This window comes from Seriola dumerili, unplaced genomic scaffold (assembly GCF_002260705.1).
Source record: "Seriola dumerili isolate Sdu_G_001 unplaced genomic scaffold, Sdu_1.0 BDQW01000138.1, whole genome shotgun sequence".
Lineage (NCBI taxonomy): Eukaryota > Metazoa > Chordata > Actinopteri > Carangiformes > Carangidae > Seriola > Seriola dumerili.
Window position 1 is genome coordinate 20810173 of NW_019174393.1, and position 21847 is coordinate 20832019.

Genomic DNA, 21847 nt, shown 5'->3' on the forward strand with positions numbered 1-21847 from the left:
ATAACACCAGAGCTTAACGATTCTACGGTCTTTAAAAATTTAGCCACGGGGCCCATTTAATACCAGTTTCGGTACCGATCCCTAATTATATCTAAATGCGGGACTGTTCTGATTATCAGAATAATCTTGCAGGTCAGATGTTATTGTTAGTGAACCACTTGCCAACCACTGATCTATTTATTCTCTAAACCAGCGACCACGTGGTGGACACACATATGCATAAGATTCCCACCTAAGCCCAAACCCAGAAAGGTAACCACTAAACCAGACCTGATGAGACCTGTATTCTCATTCACTGAAAGGTGGATGTAAAAGTTTCTCCATCAGGGCTGTTACCTTCTCATCAGGCCCGTTACCTCGATTACAGCTGTTACCTCCATCATCAGGCCTGTTACCTCCATCATCAGGCCTGTTACCTTCATGAGGTCTGTTACCTCCATCAGGGCTGTTAACTCCATCATCAGGTCTTTCACCTCATTCAGGGCTGTTACCTTCCTCTCACTGTTACTGTTGTTTTGAAGCCACTTCCTCTCTTACAGACCATATGTCAAGAGGTCATCTTCCCCCTCATGTGTTACAAAGACGAGGATGAGAAGCTGTGGCAGGAAGACCCCTATGAGTACATCCGCATGAAGTTTAGTGAGTATTCAAAGTCCCTGCTGTAATAATATGCTGTACCTTTAAACTGACCTGACTTCATTAATCCAACCCATGTTTCTCGGCCAACATTATATCTGCTCCAGAGTCTTTGTAGTGTCTTGTGACTTGTGTCTTGTGACTGTATTTCATCTCCATGATAATAGAGACAGTCATCTACTGTAAATTGTTAGAGAACAGGAAAACTCACAGAAAGTGAATAGGCTTTAGTTCCTGATGTACACTCTGTAGTAGTGACCCCTCAGCTCCATTATTGCCACTATATTGGTGGAGGAAGGAAGTCCACTATGTTTTTGAACATGTAGTGTGATCCCACTCAGTGTGTGTTTATCTCTGTCGTAGACCTCTATGACGACCACGCCCTCCCAGCCACAGCTGCTCAGAGCCTCCTGTGTAAAGCTTCCCGCAAAAGGAAGGAGGTGAGGAACAGAGCACATTCTCTCAACTGCAGTACTTAAGACACAGTCTGTAGGCAGTGTATCCATTTTATGACACTTTTACTTCTCTCCACTACATTTGTCTGAAGAATGTGGGTCACTGGCCACTGGTGCAAAGATTTAACTCAGTGCTTTTTTTTCACATCTCCGTCACTTTTAATGGTTCTTGTGCCATGTTTTGTTTTAAGCTGACACTGATCATTTCTGTTGCTACCATCAAATTAATATGAAAGGCTGTTATGATGAAGCCACAGAGATTTTTCACCAGCTCTGCATTTCCTCTCACTTCTGCTGAGCTGACTCTCTATCAACCTCTGCTTCCAACAGGAAGCTGTGTTTACTGATAAACCCACTGAATGCTCTCTAAGATTAACACAGCAGCAAACAGCAAACAAAGTTAATGATGGGGACCAGCTGGTGAGCTAGATTTCACTCAGGAGGTAATGAGACCAAAACAGACCTGAAGGTGGACTCTATAAATATGACTTCAAATGATTTTGTTGCTCTGTTTCCTGTGTAAATATGATTGGTGGATTACCTTTAACCAGTGTTTTCCAGGTGCTACCTTTTTCAAAGAGAAAGACAGGTGGGCACCCAGTAAAACAGCATTGTCACCATGGCAACCTCTGAGTGCAGGGAGGGGATACACAGCTTAGTCAAATTACCTGATTAGAGACTCCTCTGATATGTGTGGTGTTTATCAACCACTTTACTGACATTTCTATCAAAATCCAGCTACAGACTCCTCCAACACTAAATACAGAAAAAAATTTACACACTTCTAAACTGTTTTCACTGGAAATATGTTTCAGTCCAGTTGTAATCAGGAAGCATTCAGCAGTTAATTTCAATTTGTCATTCTAACTGACACATAAATACAGACAACCAGAGAGGCACTCAGACAGATAAAAGGCACACAAACAATCACAAACAGACACGCACATAAAGAGATACATGCGCGCAGTTCTTGGCATCTAACTTTTCAAAGCACTGTTCATCAGTTAATATGACCTGCTTTTTCAACTATTTTAGCATTGTGTCAGTAATCTCCTTCAGGTATGACATTACAAGTTTTGATTGTACATTTCTTCTTTCTTAGTTTTTTTTAAATTTTCAACCAATTTAGGCCATTTGGCTTTCAACTAACCTGTTTTTTACATGTTGTATATTTTGTACAGTTTTGTGCTGTTTGTTACACCTTAAATTAACTTGAAATATTAAGCTTTTTATGAATAATTTTTACCATTCAGTTGAATTGAGACCATTGAGTACTCAACCATTTCCAAGCATTAAAAACTTCTCTCATAAAAGTTAGATCCCAATTTTGATATACTATATCTTCATTATCAATTAAATATTTCCGGACCAGATCTATCTTATCTTTCTAAAAACTTCCCTGGAACGGATATCTGCCATCCGTCCAATTATCCAAACTAGTCTAAAACGGTTCAACATAATATAAGGCAATTCTGTTCTGAATCCATTCGCGTGGAGCCATTTCGTCAGCTGGCTTGTTCGCTACATTTTTTAAATGTGAGTCAGTTTTTAATAATTCCAAAACAATTTTCCTTTCCTTTCGTGGTAAATCATGTTCAGATTTTCTTTTAAGTATCATATTTTGGCACAATGGTTTACTAGTCTGTTGACCCATGATCTACTTTGCATGCATATGTATCAAAATAAGCAAATTTACAGCAATATATACATAGGCCTATAAATGCACAAATTGAAGGTCTGTCAGATGGTCTGATAATAAATAATTAATTTGGTTCATTGCATGTACACCCAAAGCATACGGTTGCTCGAGACTTACACCGTCATATGATCTGACAATGCTCACTTTAAGATGAAAGGAGATTCTTACCTTGTCTTTTAATAAGCTGCAGGTCTCATGGTCAACCCTTTTTTCAAAATTCTTGACGCACGCTTTTCGCATTTCATTTTTAAATATATTTTGGCTTGGTCTCACGTCCCCTATTTTAGTGAGCGGTCTTGATATACCACCTAAAGCTTATGTGTATCTCACGTTATGGCTGGCAAAGGAATCTTGACATACACCACCTATTGTTGCCTGTACATCTCACGTTCCCTATTTTAGTGAATGGTCTTGACACGCCACCTAAAGCTTATGTGTATCTCACGTTATTGCTGGCAAACGAATCTTGACATACACCACCTATTGTTGCCTGTGCATCTCATGTTCCCTATTTTAGCGAGCGGTCTCGACACACAACCTAAAACTTATGTGTATCTCAAGTTATTGCTGGCAAACGAATCTTGACATACACCACCTATTGTTGGCTGTATGTCTCACGTTCCCTATTTTGGCGGACGAATCTTGACACGACCTTACTTTATTTATTTTATATTTCTTCTATCTTTTTTGTTTAACGTACTTGTAAACCTAATTTATGTTGGCCAACATTCATTGGTTGGTTTGGGTACAAATGCAACAATGCTCCCCATTAGTAACTCATTAAATTTCATTCAATGGTTGGTTTGGGTGCAAATGCAACAATGCTCCCCATTAGTAACTCATTAAATTTCATTCAATTTAGTTTCCATAATCCAATTGTAATTCATAAAATACTTCTTTGTGCATCTTTTCCTTAAATCACATCTAATTCTTCACAGAGAGTGCAACAATGAGAAAAACTTCATAAGTCAATAAAGAAATAAAATTTTGCTCACCTGTTTGCTGACTCCGCCGCTGTTTTGTGACGCCAACTGAAAAGATTATTTCTTGGGCCCGAGAGATGGAAAAGTGTACCAATCAGACCAACAAGTTAACACTTCAATTTGGCTGGTTTATTCGTGCACGAAGGACAGATCTTATGTAGGATACACCAAGTCTCTCACTGAATAACAGAACTTCAGCTGCTTACATTGTATATCTTAACATCCTTAAACCAAAGTTACCAACATGCAAAACAAATACAACCTTACACAGACAGAGCAGCAATATACTCTACCAATAACAGAAACTGACATGGGACACCACACTGATATCAGCAGGTTAGCACATCAACACGTGAACGGTGCCACTACTATTAGTGAAAAGACATCGGTAGAAGTAAATCACTGTAAAAATGTTCTCAGATAAAAGAACAAAGTATGTCAGTTAAAATGTTATGGTAGTAAAAGAGTTATCACGTTCCATTTGAAAATGGGGAGGGAGGGGTAAAACATGTTATAGGGTGATAATAATGATATTTATATTATCATTTATTTATATTAAAACTCAAATTAAAGAACATCTTTATTTTACCAGATGTATCAGTTCAGTATATATGTGTAATCACATCAACATTGAAACTTTGTTTATGAGGACTTGGAAATGTATTTATGTAAATTTTGAAGTCATTCAGGTGAGTCACTCAGATACACCTGTACAATGAGCCATATTTTTCCTGCATTAGCCTTTTCTACATGTTATCTCTGTGCTCTTCTCTTGGCAGGTTCTTCCTCAGATGATGGAGTTCTGCCACCAGATGCTGATGGACCCCTCTGCTGACCCCCGCAGGAAGGACGGAGCACTGCACTGTATTGGTGCTCTGGCTGAGCTTCTACTGAGGGTACATACATCCACACATACACCTCTGTGTTACTGGGCCCTCTCCCTGCCCTCATGTGTTTTAAACACATCTGTTCTCTGTGTAATTCTGCAGAAGAGAATGTACAGAGAGCAGATGGAGCTGATGCTGCAGAACTATGTCTTCCCTTTGCTCAACTCTCCTATGGGTTACCTGCGAGCCAGAGTGAGTGAACCCCCCAGCCCTTCTTCACAGGGTTAATTGTTCTGTTGTAGAGTATGTCATTGAGAAAAGGCTCTATATGTTTCGTCTATATGTTGTGTAGGTCAGAGTATCTGTTCATACTGTAGGTATTGTCTCGTATTGGACATTGAATCCTTTGGTTGCTGACATACTGTGAAGTGGATATAAATGTAATATTAAAACACTACAGAGGTCTGACTTCTGAATTACCCACAGTAAGTTAGTGAATTTCAGCTCTGAATTTGATTTAATAACTGTAACAAATTATTATTTTTTTCATTCTAATTGTAAGTGATTCATGTCATTTATTTCAAGATCTTGTGATTTCAAGATCCTGTTACACCTCAGCTGACAGTCAAACTTCTTTCTGTGGACATTCACCTGCTTTTAATGGATTAGTCATCGACTGACATCTCAGGTGGTGTAATCTCATACTCATAGCTGACACTTCAACTCATTTAAGTGCTGTCACTTCATCTCCAATGTAATATCTCACATTCAAACAATTGATATTGTTTTGGACTGAGGGGTTTGACATGTAACAATGGTTCTCTGGACAGGAATTGAACCCTGGATCTTGCAGCTTTGTGTACTGCGCTCTAAACAAGAGGCTACCAGATATTTGAAAGGACCAGTGTGTAGGATTTAGGGGGTCTATTGGCAGAGATGGATTATAATGTTCAGAATTATGTTTTCATTAGTGTATCAACACCTGTGTTTAGTTTACATTGAGCCTTTCATATCTGCAGAAGGAGTGGGTCCTCTTCCTTGGACCATGCTTCTACAGTAGTCCAGGATGGACAAACCAGACATTGGCTTTACAGCCACACACACCGTGTTTTATGTTACCTTTAGGTTCACATAACTCTTGGAAAGGTAAGGGTATTCACCTGTAGCAATCTGCGACATCACCACTAGATGCCACTAACTACACACTGGTCCTTTTAGATATTGTGTTGGCACATTTACATTATCTTCAGGAAATGTTTCCTTTTTCTAATTGTTTTATATTTTGTTGTTTTATGAGCTTTTTTGAATGAAGATGTTTGGAAAGATATTAAAGCTTTATAGAAAATAAGTTAGACATGAGAATAAGGGACTGTTAGATGTGTGTTCACTAGAGAAAGAACTACTGCAGGAAGAGTAAAGAGTCGTGAATCTGAGCCAGGTAATTTCCATACACAGGCAAATTACACTTGTCAGTTATACGTGACATTAGCTACTGCTTCAGTAATGTCAGCAGATGGCACCACAGTGCTGCTGGAGAAATTATATTCTGATTGTCAGAGAGCAGCAGACACATGGTCTTGTTGTCCACCTCAGTGGGCTCTGAAGTGCTGCCATGAGTCCTTGGTGCACTGCTTGGTCAAATGTGTGTTAACATTTTCAGCACCCTCATTTGTTTAATTTTGGTCACAAGATAAAGTTATTTAATTACTGTCCCTTTAGCTCTCCTCCCTGCAGTCCAGTTGGGCGTTCCATTCAGTCCATGTGAGTCAGTCCCGTCTGACACATCTGGTGCAGCAGCAGTGGACACTGTGGTGGTGGTGGTTTCAGAGGTCTAGGAACACTGTGGAGATGTGTTTGTCTGCTGTATATTGACCTGCTGCTCTCTGCTGTGTTGGGCAGTCATGCTGGGTGCTCCACTGCTTCAGTCCACTGCGTTTCCATGATGAGCTGGTGCTGAGGAACGCTGTCGAGTTGGTCAAACAGGATCTAATCGAGGACAAAGAGATGCCCGTCAAGGTGGAGGCCTCCATAGCTCTGCAGACGCTGGTCAGCAACCAGGAACAAGGTCTGTGGACAAATAAGGATGTTACTTTAGTGTTTGGAAGTTGATATATCAAACACTTCAATCGGCTGATACTAGAGGAGGATTCTCAGTAGCAAAATAAAGTGTATTAAATACATATGTAAACATCTGGGCTACCAGTAACATTTTGACATTGAAAAAAAAATTTGGCATTGAAGACAAGACCTGAACTGGAAAAGGAAACAATGGCAATGAAAAGTTGTATTGGAAAAAGTTGTATTGGCACTGATGTGAATATTGGCACTGAAAAAGGGTCCACTGAAAACACCAGCATTAAAAAACTACAACCTTACAATATTATCTTATTTAATGTTGATATTTTTGTGTTATGTTTTTCAATGTTGATCTTCGGATCTTTTTCGTCATGTCTGTCTTGTATGTAACAATTTTTCAGTGTCACTGGTTTTCAGTTTCAACTTTCTGTCACCGTTTTAGTAGAGTGGGGGGGCTTGAGGGAAAGCGCAAGGAGCGCTTGATTAACTTACACTCAGACCTGAGACCTAAAAAAAAAAATAGCTACATACGTGACAGACATGAAGAAAAAATCTGGAGATTGACATTAATATACATCATGATACCAAAAATATAAAAATTAAATAATATAAATATTGTAAGATTGTAGTTTTTTGCATGCTATTTATTTATTTTTCAGTGCCAATATTTATTTCAGTGCCAATACAGTTTTTTCCAGTTCAAGTTTTGTTTTTAATGTCAAAATTTATTTTCAATGTCAAAATGTTACTTTCGCTTTTCTAGCCCCATAACTAAGGATCAGTCTCAGTTACATTTCGTTAGTAGTCACTTTCACATAGTTCTGATGCCATTTTTCTCACCATCACAATTCTACTTATACTTACTATACACAGTATATGTAAGTATGTGTGTGTATATATGCACTGTATGTACGTATATATACTGTATATTATATATACACGCAGTGCCTTTCAAGACACCCAAAATACCTGTTGTGTTTCATATTCAAAGTTTTCAGTCAAGTCGACAAACTTACTGTAATTTGGATGTTGGGCCACATTGAGAGAAGCACATATACATGGCATTCCTTTGTTTGTAATATCTCAGCCTTGTAAACTGTGAAAGCCTTTCCTGTCAGACAGGTGGTGTTTGCTGTTTTCAACACAAGGTCACTGATGATTCCTTGTCTGAATTGTCCTCATCAGAAGTTTGGAACTGTAGTGGCACAGGAGAGTCTGAGTGATCTTTGTTATAAAGTGAATCAATAGTTTCATCAAAGTGAGAGTACTACACAGGGAGATGACATCCCTCACAGATATGTCTACATCCCTTATGTAGTTGAGGGGCATCACAATTAATCGATCAGTCAGCCTTAGTTTTTTTATCTGTATATATTTTACGTGTATTGTGATAGAGAATTTTACACACGTGCCTTGTGTTGATGTTCGTGTAGCCAAGCTGTACATCAGGCCATACATCCGGCCAGTCATGCAGGAGCTGCTGCATGTGGTGAAAGAGACGGAGAATGATGATTTGACCAATGTCATTCAGAAGATGATCTGTGAGTACAACCACGAGGTGGCTGCCATCGCTGTGGACATGACGCAGAACCTGGTAGGAAAACAAGACAAATTTCTTATGTTTTCATGGGTGACAAGGCCTTTAGTGCAGAAGATGTGATGTAATGCTGTTCTGAAGCGTGTGTAACATCTGAGTGTGTGTGTGACAGGCGGATATCTTCACCAGGGTCCTGCAGAGTGAGGAGTATGAGGAGAACGAGGACAAGACTGTCATGGCTCTTGGCATCCTGAGCACCATCGACACCATCCTCACTGTCATGGAGGACCATAAGGAGGTCTCTCATTCACACACACACACACACACACACGCACACACTTCAGAAAATAACAAAAATCTTTCACAGTGTTCATATTTGTTTCAGATCACGCAGCAGCTGGAGGGGATCTGTTTGCAGGTGATCGGCCTGGTCTTGCAGAAGCCCATCATAGGTATGGCAGGTGTGTGTGTGCAGGCTCTCCAGTGCTTTTACATGAACACACACACACACGCACTCTCCTTCAGATCCCTGAGGTATTAACAGTTTGCTCCTTGCACTTCATCTTGAAAATGTGGAACTGGTAATTGTTTAATCACAGGTTTGCTTCATGAATTAATTTGCTCCTTGCCACACAGCTGTCGATGGTTTGGTTACTACTCACTGGTAGTAAGATAAAATACCTACTGACATAGAGGAGACTCTCTAGGGACTGCTACTGAGTGCAAAGCAATGGTCATGTGACAGACGGCAGGTTAGCTTATCAACCTGCTGTGTTTCTGTGGACTTTTATTTCTATTTATTTAAGTTTCCAGAGAGTCAGACCTGCTGCCACAGTAGATAGCTGTGCTCACGGAAGAGCCTGATAAAGCAGCAGGAGAAGGTCATAATAATCCAAATTAAACGACAGAGGTCAAGGTCATATTTTCAACAGTAGATGTGGTCTGTGACAGTCTTGTGTCAAGATTTTTCATGTGAAGTGGTGCAGACATGATTCATGACTCCAGCTGTGTTTTGTGTGTATGTTATGTGTTTTAAATGAGGATAGGTATCAGTGCTGATGTTAACTGCATTCAGAAGACTGGGTGTTAGCAGGGATGAAGACTGAATTTTGTGCACCATAGCAACCCCTTGTGTATAATGTTGCCTTGTTTATCAGCGTGGGCTGGTTGTTATCATTCTATCACTGATTATTCTGTCTCACACACAGAGCTCCCATTTTGTTTTTACAGAGAGCCAGTATCACTAAATGATTAGTAACTCATAGCCTCTGCTTTTAGTTAACAAGTGATGTACAGTTATGTGCTTATGTTTCCTTACACATAGAGGAATGATCCCAAACAGTTTATACACTGATGGTTACAAACTGTGAATTGGGGAAAGAAAAAGGTTCTGGATCTGTACTTCGCATTGGAATCAGTATTAAGTTCATCCCTTATTCATCTCAGTAACTGTCATATTTCTGTCCCCTTTCTTTTTCCTGTAACTGTATCCGACTCTAGGTGGAGTCATACAGAATTTATCTAACAATCCTTTTTCATCCTCTCTGCAGAATTTTATGAGGAGATCCTGTCGCTAGCGTTCGGCCTTACCTGTCAGACCATCTCCCCCCAGATGTGGCAGCTGCTGGGCGTCCTGTACGAGGTCTTCCAGCACGACTGCTTCGATTACTTCACAGGTACCTCACACACCAAGTTCTGATATTGTACACAGAATCTGAGTCAGTGTCATAATCACTGATGCCAAATACTGGCTCTTCTGGTTTGGATACTTATGTCACTTTGTATTTGTAAAGTCAGGCCAAAATGTCCGAACTAGTTACTAAAAGTGTGATAATGAGTCCTATTTATTAACACTGCAGTAGGGACCTTTGTGTTTATGGAACTGAGGTACCCTCCATCTTTAACAGCTGTAGTTATAAAATCTAATCAGCTCCTAGTTTTTACAGATATCTGATGATCTTGATAGAATTAAAGCTGTATTCATGAGTGACAATGATACACAGGGAATTGTAACTCATACTGAGACACTGAACTTACTGCTCACCAAAAAACAACTTAAGCACCATTGTTTTTCTAAATGATGTTTCAGTTTTGTTTCTGTAGCTCTACAGGAAATGTTACTGCTTGCATGTTGATACACTGACCCAGAAAAATGTTAGCAATATGTGTTTGTGTTACAGATATGATGCCTCTTCTGCACAACTACGTTACAGTGGATACAGACATGCTCTTGTCCAACCCAAAGCACCTAGAGGTCATCTACAGCATGTGCAAAAAGGTCAGACTGCTGCTCATACTTGCACAAAATCTGAACAAAGTTTCTTTAGCATTGCTGCTGAGCCTTGACTGGTCGACTGTTTCCTGACCTTTGACCTGTGGTAGGTGCTGACCATAGATGCAGGTGAGGACGCAGAGTGTCATGCTGCCAAACTGTTGGAGGTCATCATCCTGCAGTGCAGAGGCAGAGGCATTGACCAGGTCAGACACAGCCCTGGATCAGTCTCCAGAGTGACTGACACTCACTTTGAATCATCTATCATACATTTAGCACAACAGTTCTTTTCTGTCTGATGACACCACCCATCATGTTCCAGATGTTTTCATTCAGATTCATTACTTCTTGAAATGCTATTATTATTATTAATTTATTATTATTATTATTTTTAAATCCTGAGCACTGGCTCTGGATCGTCTTGAAACTGCTTTTTATTATTAGGGCTGAAGAAAAAACTATTGAGTAAATATGCAACACAATGTACAAACACTGTGAGAACAAGAGCATATCTTGTTCCATTCTCAAAAATGACTTAAAATATTATAGTATGTGCTATCAGCAAGAGGATGTTGATGTCTAATAGCTAGCAGTTGGGAAGCCTCGCCTGACAAAGACTCTTTACTCATTCCATTAAGTTTTTATTTTCATGTGTTCTTAAATGATATGAAAATGAAACATTTCATCACAAATCCTTTCTAATTAAACTAAAGCTGCAGTGACTGGAATCAGATTGTTAAATCTCTAATCTGACTGTGTGACAATACATGAATTTGAGTCTGTTGGATATGACTGACTCAAAATATTTTGACTGCACAGTGTGAACTATAACAAAGCAGATATAGAACAGGAAGGTAAACTTTTCTACATAAGTGAAATAAAGGATTAACAGCAGATTTCTCTGTGTTTCCTTGCTGCAGTGCATACCTCTGTTTGTGGAGGCAGTGCTGGAGCGTTTGATGAGGGGGGTGAAGTCCAGCGAGCTGAGAACCATGTGTCTGCAGGTGGCCATCGCTGCTCTGTACTACAACCCAGTCCTGCTCATCCACACTCTGGACAACATGCACTTTCCACACAACCCGCAGCCCATTACTGCCCACTTCATCAACCAGTGGATAAATGACACAGAGTTCTTCCTTGGGTGAGGAGTCCCCATGATGTTTTTAACTGTTCCGGTTAGATAATCAGATGTTTAGGGTTTTTACTGTGAAACCCGAGAAGTTGAGGTACTGAGGACACAGAGGGAGAGATGTGAGGCAAAACAGACAGTAGCTGCTGGTGTTGTAAAAACAACAAGAAGTTGGATACTGTAGTTTTTCCCTCTTATCAACACACATAGTGGAGGACGCAGTTAATGTACTTTAAAAGCTTCATAAATCAGTAAGATCTGATTCTGACTTAAAGCTCAGAGGGAGATTGGCTATACTTTCTCTACATCTACTGTCTGTACTCTCTGTACATATACTGGCCCTCTCTATATCTACTGTCTCTACTCTTTTCATCTACTGTCTGTACTCTCTCTATGTCTATTCTCTGTACTCTATGTACATCTACTATCTATACCCGGGGTTGGCAATCCGCAGCTCTGGAGCCGTATGCGGCTCTTCCGCCCTTCTGCAGTGGCTCCCTGTAGCTTTGAAAAAAATAAAATAATATGAAAATAAATAACTGCTATTTTTTATTTTATTTTTATTTTTTCTTTTAAAGAGAACACCTCATATTTTGGAGATAGAGGTGATACTGATAATATTTCGTCGACTAAAATATACGTCACATCTTACAACGTTTCCATAGCAACGTTTACAGCCTACCGCCTCTTCCTGCCGCCGATAGGTGGCTAATCTTGAGTTTCAGACCCCTGGGAAGCAAACCATGGATAGATCCAAAAAAAGATATGTTTTTTTTTTAAGCCTCCACAAATAAGAGAAAGACTCATATAGGCCTGCATAGTTCTGTGCTTTATTTAAAAGTAGGCATACAGATGCCAGTGTTTTTTTCTCCTATTCATAAGAGTTTGGTGTTTTCTTTTGTTATAACAGGTAAAAACAGCAATAAAATGTCATCAGTTTTTTTGTAGTTCTATAATTTCATAAATGAAATAAACTGTAGTTATTTTATATGTAGTATAACAATATATAAAACAGTAACGCTGTGTTATCTTCATTTTAAGGGTCAAATAGGTTTTGCGGCTTCAGATGATTTTTATTTGTGGGAGAGGGGCCAAAAATGGCTCTTTTAATAGTAAAGGTTGCAGACCCCTGGTCTATACTCTTTACATTTACTGTCTGTACTCTCTGTACATCCACTGTCTTTACACTGTGTACATCTACAGTCTGTACTCTCTGTACATCTACTGTCTATACTCTATCTACATCTACTATCTGTACTCTATGTATATCTATTTTCTGTACTCTGTACATCTACTGTCTATACTCTCTCTACATATACTGTCTCCACTCTCTTTACATCTACTGTCTGTACTCTATGTACACCTACTGTCTCTACTCTCTGTACATGTACTGTCTCTATGTACATTTACTGTCTATACTCTCTCTACAACTACTGTCTGTACCCTCTCTACATCTACTGTCTTTACTCTCTATAAATCTACTGTCTGTACACTGTGTACATCTACTGTCTGTACTTTTTGTACATCTACTATCTGTACACTGTGTATATCTGCTATTTGTATTCTCTGTTGTTGGGTCTGTGCTTTGCACATATGTTGGGCTTTTGGTTGTTTATCAGTTTATTGGCTATCATAAATTAAGAAATATTAATATGAAACATATTAATTTTAAATAATAACTTTAAAATGAATTAAAGTCATCTGGGGCACCAGCCAGAAACATAGGCTAAATAGTCAGTATTGGTTCAGTCCCAAATTATTACTGTTAATCTGGAACTTGATTATGATGATTAACAATTAACTTAATAACTATAACCAAATTACCATATCAACAGTTAGGGTTAGTTGAAGTCAAAGATGAAGGACTAAAGTTCTACTGAGTAGTGGTTGGCAATACTCATATTTGTGCAACATTAAACACACCAGTAGTTATAATTTAAGTAAAAACATACAATGTCTAAAGTATATACTGTGTGTGCGTGTGTGTGGGTGTGTGTGTGTGTGTGTGTGTGTGGGGGGGGGGGTATCTCTGTGGGGATACAGACAAAGGCAAGATGGCCGATTCAAAATGGTCATTGTGACCACATCGCCTGAATAAAGCAGACTACACAAGATGGCAGTAGACGGTGAGGGGGAGGGAAGGTGTGAGTTTCTTTGTTAGTCTAGCTCATCTTGTCTGAAAGGTACCAGGGTAGAGGGAGAAGGTTAGCTGCATGCAGGTGTAGCGTGAATACCACAATTTAAAATTTGCTTTCGTTAAAGAAAGGGGCACCAGTCCTCAGGGAGGACAATTTGATTAAAAGTATGGATAAATTTTTTTGATCAATCTCACATCCAAAGTTGTGATTTCTCGATTACAGTGATCTCCGATCTTCACTTCAAAGAAACACAGGGCAACGACTGGGTCACGTTGATAATATTTATTGACTAACTAAACACAGGAGGAGTACAATGCACAATGATAATGAACATGAATCTATGACTAACGATCCCTATTTCTACCAGTGAAATCTAGCAGTAATCTTGGGCGATGGGGGAAGAGAATGAATTTGACTATGTGTATAGTATTTATTCTTAATGGAAGGAAATTATAAGGTCGGAACTAGTATTATTCCGACATCAACCCAGTTTGGAGCAAAGGATGGAGTTGCCTACTTTGAGTTGCGGCGCGCTGTTGAGATCTTGGCTGGAGCCTAGGAGTTAGGTTGCCAGGCGACGGGGATGCCACGCTCCAAGTGGGTTCTCTCAGAGATGACGACCGTTACCAGGGGTGACGGGCTCTGCCGATGTCTCGGTGGGTCAGCGTCGGCGCAGTCTGCCAGCAGACTTTCTTCCGTAGGCACTCTCGAGATCTGGTCAGCCGGTCCTGGTAAGGCGTGTAGCCGGAGGGCCGGAGGTTGACGGCGGAATAAGCGCTAGTATTTAATTTACTTTGCCAGATAATTGGTGTTGGCCAAACGACACAAAACCTTCAAAATCTTCTAGACAAAAGCTGAATTTGTCAAAAAGGAAAACAACAACATTCCTTATACACACCTGTGTGTGATTCAATTTGGAAGGCTTGGCTTGCTTAAGTAATAAAGACAAAAACCAAAGTAACAAAGTAAAGTTTAGACTAGAAACAAATGTGAGCTAGTGCACAAATGAGCGACAAGAATGTAAGAGACGAGAGGCGCGTGCACTGGAGGATCCAGCTGTTTTATCCTCGGGGTGTGTTCAGTTCAATGACATTTTAATCATGCTTTACAAATGTAGAATAATGGTTATCAGTCCAGCTTGGAATGTAGGATGGTTTATGGCAGGGGCCTGTGGTTCCTCATGAGACCCCCCTTTGGGTATGAAAGGGTGTTAAAGGTGATAGTATTGTTTTCTCTTGTGAGAGAGAAATGAGTCAAGAGTGTGAATCCTGATGGTTTCGCACCTTAACAGGGCAAAATTTTCCTTTTCATGTTACTTGATAAGAGGTGGCACCCACCTATCAGTCCCAGGTGAATCTCAGGGATGCAACATGAACTCAGTGTCAGTCTGTGGGGAGTGTTGTGTTGGTCTCCCATTTGTTGCAGGAGTGTTGATTTGGGATGAGTTCCATGAACTAGCCATGAATTCCGATGATATCTTAAAAGCTAGTTTAATGGTGAGAGGAACTCATTTCCTCCCTGTTTTCTGTCCAGGTGATAGTTTGATGATGGGAAAGTGGACATGGGAGGCTCTCCATATAATCCAGAGCACCCCATTGTCCTTACCATAAATCTTGTCCGGTCACTGGCGTCCACCAGTGTCCGCTACACAGGCCCTAGAACTGAGATGTACTACAGACTCAAGTCTCTGTCTCATGAATAGGTCCACCCAGCGGCAGATTCTGATCAGTGCCTATTGTGTATAGCTAGCAGAGAGCTAACTTATCTGACCGGTTTAATCTGTACGCAAGCAGAAATGTATCACAACTACCTGTGTGTTAACACTTCTCAAAGTCTTGTCATCATAGTGAGGTCATCTGGTTTGGTTCCATTACACCTGTTCAGAGACCTTTACCAAACCTGTGCTCACTGACAGCGCCACAGCTGGAGATGTTGAACAGAAGTGCTGGAATCCTTTAAAGTTTGTAAATAACTGTGTAACAAACCACAGCCTAAGCAAACATTACAACAGCAAAACATTAACCTGCATGCACATTAACAAAGGTTAAGGGTCCTGCTGCTTATCTGTGCTGTGTTAGGTGAGGTTAGGCTTAGTCAGTTAATGTTACCTAGTCCTTGAAACAAAAAATAGAGGTCCTTTCCAGTGTGGTTGAAGAGTCAAGTTATTTGGGTGGCTTAGTGGTGGAGTGAAGTCCTGTCTGGCTGTGTGGCTTCTGCGTTGTGGAGGAGGCTGCTGTTTTCTCCTTTGTTCTTCTCACAGAGTGAGCTGTTCCACGCTATCTCTGCTGTGGCTCCTGTTGCTTGGAAAATCAGCTGTCAGACTTTGTGTCATAGCCCCTGCTGCCAAAGTTAACTTGTTCACTCTGTGTTGAAAAGCAGAGTGAGGGAGAGTGTTGCAGTCTGCTGTGAGCAGGCCTGCAGGAAAATCTGTTGTTCCAGGTAGCCTTGTGCTGACCTGGCATTGGGGGCCTTGTTGCTCCTCAAAGAGCTGAGAGGGAAGAGGAGCTGCTCCTCCTGAGAAAGCCAAAGAGAGAAGAGAAAGAACAAAGAAGGGGATCTGGTTTTGTTTGGTGACACCCATGTGGTGTCACATGTCATACACCGTCCAACACTGACTGGTCAGTGAGGTCCCTGGGGGAGGCTAGTCCCCAGGTGTGAACAGTGAGGAAGTGTGGGGAAGTGAGTTCTTTCTAGAACAGAAAAAACGTGGTCTCCACCACCTTGAATGTACTGAGTCCCTAAACTGCACATCTACTGTCTGCACTCTCTCTACATCTACTGTCTGTACTCTTTGTACATCTACTGTCTGTACACTGTGTAGATCTATTGTCTGTACATTGTGTACTTCTGCTGTCTGTATTCTCTCTACATCTGCTTTCTGTACTTCCTATACATCTACTGTCTGTACTTTCTGTACATCTACTGTCTGTACATTGTGTACATCTCCTGTCTGTACACTCTTGTCTGAGACCAATCTGGACAAAATAAGATCCAACATTTTTCTCCCTTGATTCTATGGGAAGTATTTGGATGTGCTGATTCCTCTCTTCTTTTTCTTGATGGATTATTGTGGCTGTTGCCTAAAAACAAGAATGTCCTACATGGGGCTGGATTTTCCTATGTGGAGTTCGTATTGTCTCTCCAACAATGAAATAAGATAAGATTTTTTGGAAATTGATGAATGATCACTTTTGTCAGCTGTTGTAAAAGCTTAGCAGTCATTGTTTATCTGTAGGTTCAGATCCCATTCAGACCAAACAGTGGGTCAAATTTGCCTCGGGGATCCAGCATGCCTAAGGCAACCTCCCTCACGACTGGGTCTGGACATGGTTTGGAAGCTCGTTCGCTACCAGGAATTGAAATAAATTCAATGGTAACAACATTATTGAACCTCGCCACAAACGGAGAAAGAGAAAGGAAGAGAGGAGAGAGAGAAGCCCAGAGGTAGAAAATGTACAATCATGTGTATATGGACAGAGAGGTGAAACTGACCCATGTGACTTTTATCTGGTCAGTTCAGGATGTAATTTATCAGTGAAGTGTATGAAGAACACAGAAGACTCGAGTCTCTGTCTCATGAATGGGTCCACCCATGGGCAGATTCAGATCAGTGGGCCTCATTCACCAATATCTTAAGTATTTTCTTAAATTCCTTTTTAAGTTGTTCTTAAGAAAGCCCTTAAGAAAGCTCTACGTCAGATTCATGAACGTGTTCTTAAACTGCAGAATTATGCGCACCTGTGTTCTTAGATTGATGAATGCCAATCTCCTCGTAAATTGAAAGTGTGTGCCAGTTGGCCCTAATTAGCATAGGTAAATGCCTGAAAATGCCCTTAAAAGGGCATGAGACTGAAGGATCGTGTGCAGACACAGACAGAAGTTACAAAGAGATACCGTAAGGGAAAACTGAGAAAATGCCAAAACGAAAATCTAAAGACGGAGCACCGGAATCAAAACGCAAAAGGAACTTCAGTAGTTCTGAAGTGGAGGTACTGCTGCAGGAAGTGAGCCGCAAACGAGGGGTTAAGTGGTAATGTAGCATTCATTTATTTTAAAAGACCATAATGCTTTTTTAAATAACAAAAGTTATTTAAAAAAAAAAAATTAAACATGACAAAAATGTTTTTGTAAATTAAGTAATTTAATATTATATTGCGAAGAAAACGCAATAACCACTTATTTTGCTCAAACATGTCAGCACTCAAATGAGTACTCTTGAGTGTGCGTAGAAATTAGTGAATGTCAGGATCTTCGTAAAAAGTGCGTAAGTGGGTTTTATGAAGAAATTTCTTCTTAAGAATGGTTGGTGAATGAGGCCCAGTGTCTCTGTGTTAAGTACAGAGCTGGAGTCAGGATGTGGTTAGCTTAGCTTAGCTGGAGTTGGGGATGTTGCACAGAAGTGCAGGCGGGGTCAATAAAGAAATAGTTCAAATGACCTTGAAACAGGGTTTCCATGGATCATCGAAATCCTTCAAAATTTTTGTATTTGAGGGGTAAAGTTTTGAAAATGGACATAAATTGACATGGGTCATTGAAAGTGCTTGAATTGATATGTTTTGTGCAAAAAGAGAACTTGAAATTCATTTAATGTTTTTAACATGTCTTTTCCTCTGTTTCTCTTAACTTACGCAGTATGTTGTTTTGCTGTACTGCATTTGAGACCACATAGTCTACCATCTCTGTAACACAGCATCACTGACAGATGTTCACAACATTTAAGCCTCTCTCTCTTTTTTTGTTGTTGTCAATGAGCTTCTGTCAACTCTCATTATAAAAATTCTTAGTGTATTGTGGATTCTGTAAAAAAGTCTTTTAGGATGCGATACTGTCATTTACCATAATTCCCAGCCTCTGTCTTCCTTCTCTCTTCAGGCTCCATGACCGCAAGATGTGTATTATCGGCCTGAGCGTGCTGATGGAGCTGCCCAGCCGACCGGCAGTCCTTGAGGGAATTGCCACCCAGATCATCCCCTCCATCCTGCTCCTTTTCCTGGGCCTCAAACACCTCTATGCCTCCCGTCTCATCAACAAGCCAGACCTGCTGGCCCGCGCAGGGCCTCAGGATGAAGACCAGAATGGTGAGAAAAGATCAGGAAAGAGAAAATGGAGGAGAGGAAGGAATAAAGCTGACTGGAGTAAATTTGTGGAGAGTTGAAGGCGGAGGTGTAGAAGACGAGGCAGAATGAATGGACTAAAAAAATGCAGTAAGAAGGAAAGAAATTGGCTTTGTGACAATTTCTTTCCAATTCCTTTGCCAATGTCTGATCTTCCACTGCTTGAATCTTGATTCAGCCCCAAGCTCAAATTAGCTGCAGCACATTTACTTTCTCACATAAAAGACTGCTGTCCACTGCTTGTGGGGCAGACTGGTAAATGAAATTACTTCTACGGTGATGGCTGAGGGTTTCTCCTGCGGCCTGGGATTTAAAATGCATCGATTTAATTTTTAGAAAGGTGTGTTCTAAATAGAAAAGCTGACAAATGTCTCCACTCAAAACTGGGGCTGTGGTGACGCATCGACGTAATCAATTATGTAAATATGCCGATTTATGTAACGTGCGTCGACCCGTTGCAAGGAGGAAGTAAGATAGCTGCGCCTAGTCAGAGCATGGACTTCAAACAAGGAGTGTTACAGCCTCCAAAACTAAGGCTCAAAAAGGGGTAAGAGGCTGCAACATATTGAGTTAACTCCAAAAATATTCAAGGTTGCAAACAAAAACCAAGGGAAACAAAAAGGACTGGAGACTCTGGCCAAACTAAACAAAAGAAGGGAAGACAATGGGCCAACCACGCAGTGGGCCGTCGAATAACATAACTACCGGTGATCTCAAGCCCAAATTAACACAATAAGTATATAATAAGTAATAATAATAATAAGTAACAAAACCCCACAGAACCTAAATGTGCATGGAGGAGAGAACCCTGCTTGGGGAGAAAAAGAGCACAAAGAACCCTCACCACAGGTACAGCTGTCCATGTGTGTGTGCCTTCCCTTGTATCTGCATTCTCTGCCTCTCTTATCCCTTCCCTCTCTCTGAGTGCTGATTGCACCCAGGTGTGCACCAGGCAGAGGGAGGAGAGACGCAAGACTAACAGTGCGAAAAAACCTTGCCCACGATTATCTGAAGTGTGGGATTATTTTAAGCAGGGGCCGAACAACATAGTGCTCTGCAAATTAGAGATGTTTTATCACAGGAGTACTACGGCCATGCTCGAGCACATGAAGCAGAGCTTTATTTTGGAGAGACTTTATATCTAACTGTAAAACACAGATTACCAGTTAGGACTGGACTATTTTTTGTTTGGGAATAATGCCCTGCAGTGCACACTTTGTTTGTCATATTTGTTTGTTTTAACCCTCATAAGCCCATGGGAGCGTATTCCAAATTTCACGTTGTCTGTAGAGCGTCAATCCTCCGCGACCGTTTGCGCTAGAGACGTACAGTTTTTTTCTTAAAATAGACAATTGGGGCTTTTAAACAACACGAGGAGCAGGATTTGGCTGGACCGCCGACTGTGAATCAGGAGTCGGCCGGACCGCCGACAGGGAATCAGGAACAAGAGTCGGCCGGACCGCCAACAGGAGGAGCAGATGAGACGTTATCCAGAACCACTAACTCAGGAACAAGGGAGGAGTCTACCGGGACCCCCGACGCTGAGACAGCTGATGCGTCAGCCAGGATGGTCGACCCGGGAATTGAGTCAGGAGCCAATGAAACGTCAACTGGGACCCCAGACACTGGAACAGCTGATGCGTCAGCCAGGGTGGCTGGCGAGGGCTCCTTGTCACAGGAGAGCAGAGGTTCTGGATAGTGGGGTAGTTGGGGCTTGGGCTGGAAGTTGGAGACCTGGGACTGTGGCTTGTGCTGGAAACTGGAGACCTGGGACTGGGGCTTGGGCTGGAAGCGAGGAACCTGGAGTTTCCTGTGGTGACGGGAGCCATAATGTCCTCGCTTTCCGTGGCCGCCATGGAACCCAGAACCCAAAAATATCCAAACGAATTCCCTTGAAAAGGGACTTGTCAGGGTCCTCCAGGTCCAAGTCAGACAGCAGGTCAGCCATCGTGCTAAGGGATCTGACGTTCGATGGGGGCGCTGGCTGGAAGGATCAAGGCAGAGGCTCGGGCTGGGAGTTCTGGGGCTGAGGCTGCTTGGGGAACCGGCGTCTCTGTGACCTGCTTTTCTTCCCAGGGGCTCCCTCCCCTAGATACCTCCCAGGGAAGGCTAGCCGGGTTCCCCAAAAAGGATACGGCTCAGGGTCCTCCAGATCCCAGATCCCAGTCAGATAGGGAATCAGCCAGCATGCAAAGGGGCCTGACGACTGACGGGGGTGCTGGCTGGGAGGATTGAAGGCAACCTCAAAAAAGCCATGAAACTGGCGTATGCTGCTGGGTCCATATTATGGTTGGTTCGTTCTGTCACGGTGCTGGTAAGGCTGGACCCAAATGCAGCCATCACATGGGAATGAAGTGCAAAAAATTTTTATTAACGGAAGAACTTACAAAACCAGAGGGTGGTGAACCACAGGGAAACACAGGGGATCACAGGAACTAGAAGCACAAGGAAGACAAGGACTTAACGGGTAACTCACAGGAAAGATAACAGCTGACATGAACAGGCAACATGAACAGACTGAGGACAAACCAGACATGAACAGACGAACCGACCCAGAGAAACGGGAGCACAGAGACTACATAGACACAAGGGAGGCAAGGGTGATTGAACACAGGTGAAAGTGCAACTGAAAATTAGGGCGGGGCAGATAATCATCTAACAGAAACAGGACCAAGACAGGAAGTAAAAACATTGAGACACACAAGGAAACCAACTACAAAATAAAACAGGAAGTGACAAAATCCAAACAAAATCTAACATAAAATGTCTGCCATGGCAAACCATGACAAACACATAAAGATAGAAACTTCATATCACCTGTAGAACAACCCAAACAAATAAATACAGTTTTCTGTGTTGAATTTTTGCTTTTTTATTATGTTTACAGTGTATTTATGTATGAAATAAGGAAAGTTCCATGATTGTTTTTTGTTTTTTTTGTTTTTGTTTTATGGGCTATTAACCTCTATTATACTGTACTG

At 41.2% G+C, this 21847-nt stretch overlaps 1 protein-coding gene across 1 annotated transcript in view; it reads left to right on the plus strand.

Annotated features, from left to right (window-relative positions):
- The window catches only part of ipo8 (importin 8), a 67841-nt gene that overhangs the window by 30355 nt on the left and 15639 nt on the right, over nucleotides 1–21847 (plus strand). Inside the window, exons 10-22 of the mRNA XM_022749598.1 lie at nucleotides 540–639; nucleotides 1000–1076; nucleotides 4553–4669; nucleotides 4763–4852; nucleotides 6500–6665; nucleotides 8110–8270; nucleotides 8386–8511; nucleotides 8599–8665; nucleotides 9764–9889; nucleotides 10394–10491; nucleotides 10596–10691; nucleotides 11406–11626; nucleotides 18625–18830. Of these exons, the coding sequence (XP_022605319.1) occupies nucleotides 540–639; nucleotides 1000–1076; nucleotides 4553–4669; nucleotides 4763–4852; nucleotides 6500–6665; nucleotides 8110–8270; nucleotides 8386–8511; nucleotides 8599–8665; nucleotides 9764–9889; nucleotides 10394–10491; nucleotides 10596–10691; nucleotides 11406–11626; nucleotides 18625–18830 (1651 nt within the window). The remainder of the gene's footprint in view (nucleotides 1–539; nucleotides 640–999; nucleotides 1077–4552; nucleotides 4670–4762; nucleotides 4853–6499; nucleotides 6666–8109; nucleotides 8271–8385; nucleotides 8512–8598; nucleotides 8666–9763; nucleotides 9890–10393; nucleotides 10492–10595; nucleotides 10692–11405; nucleotides 11627–18624; nucleotides 18831–21847) is intronic.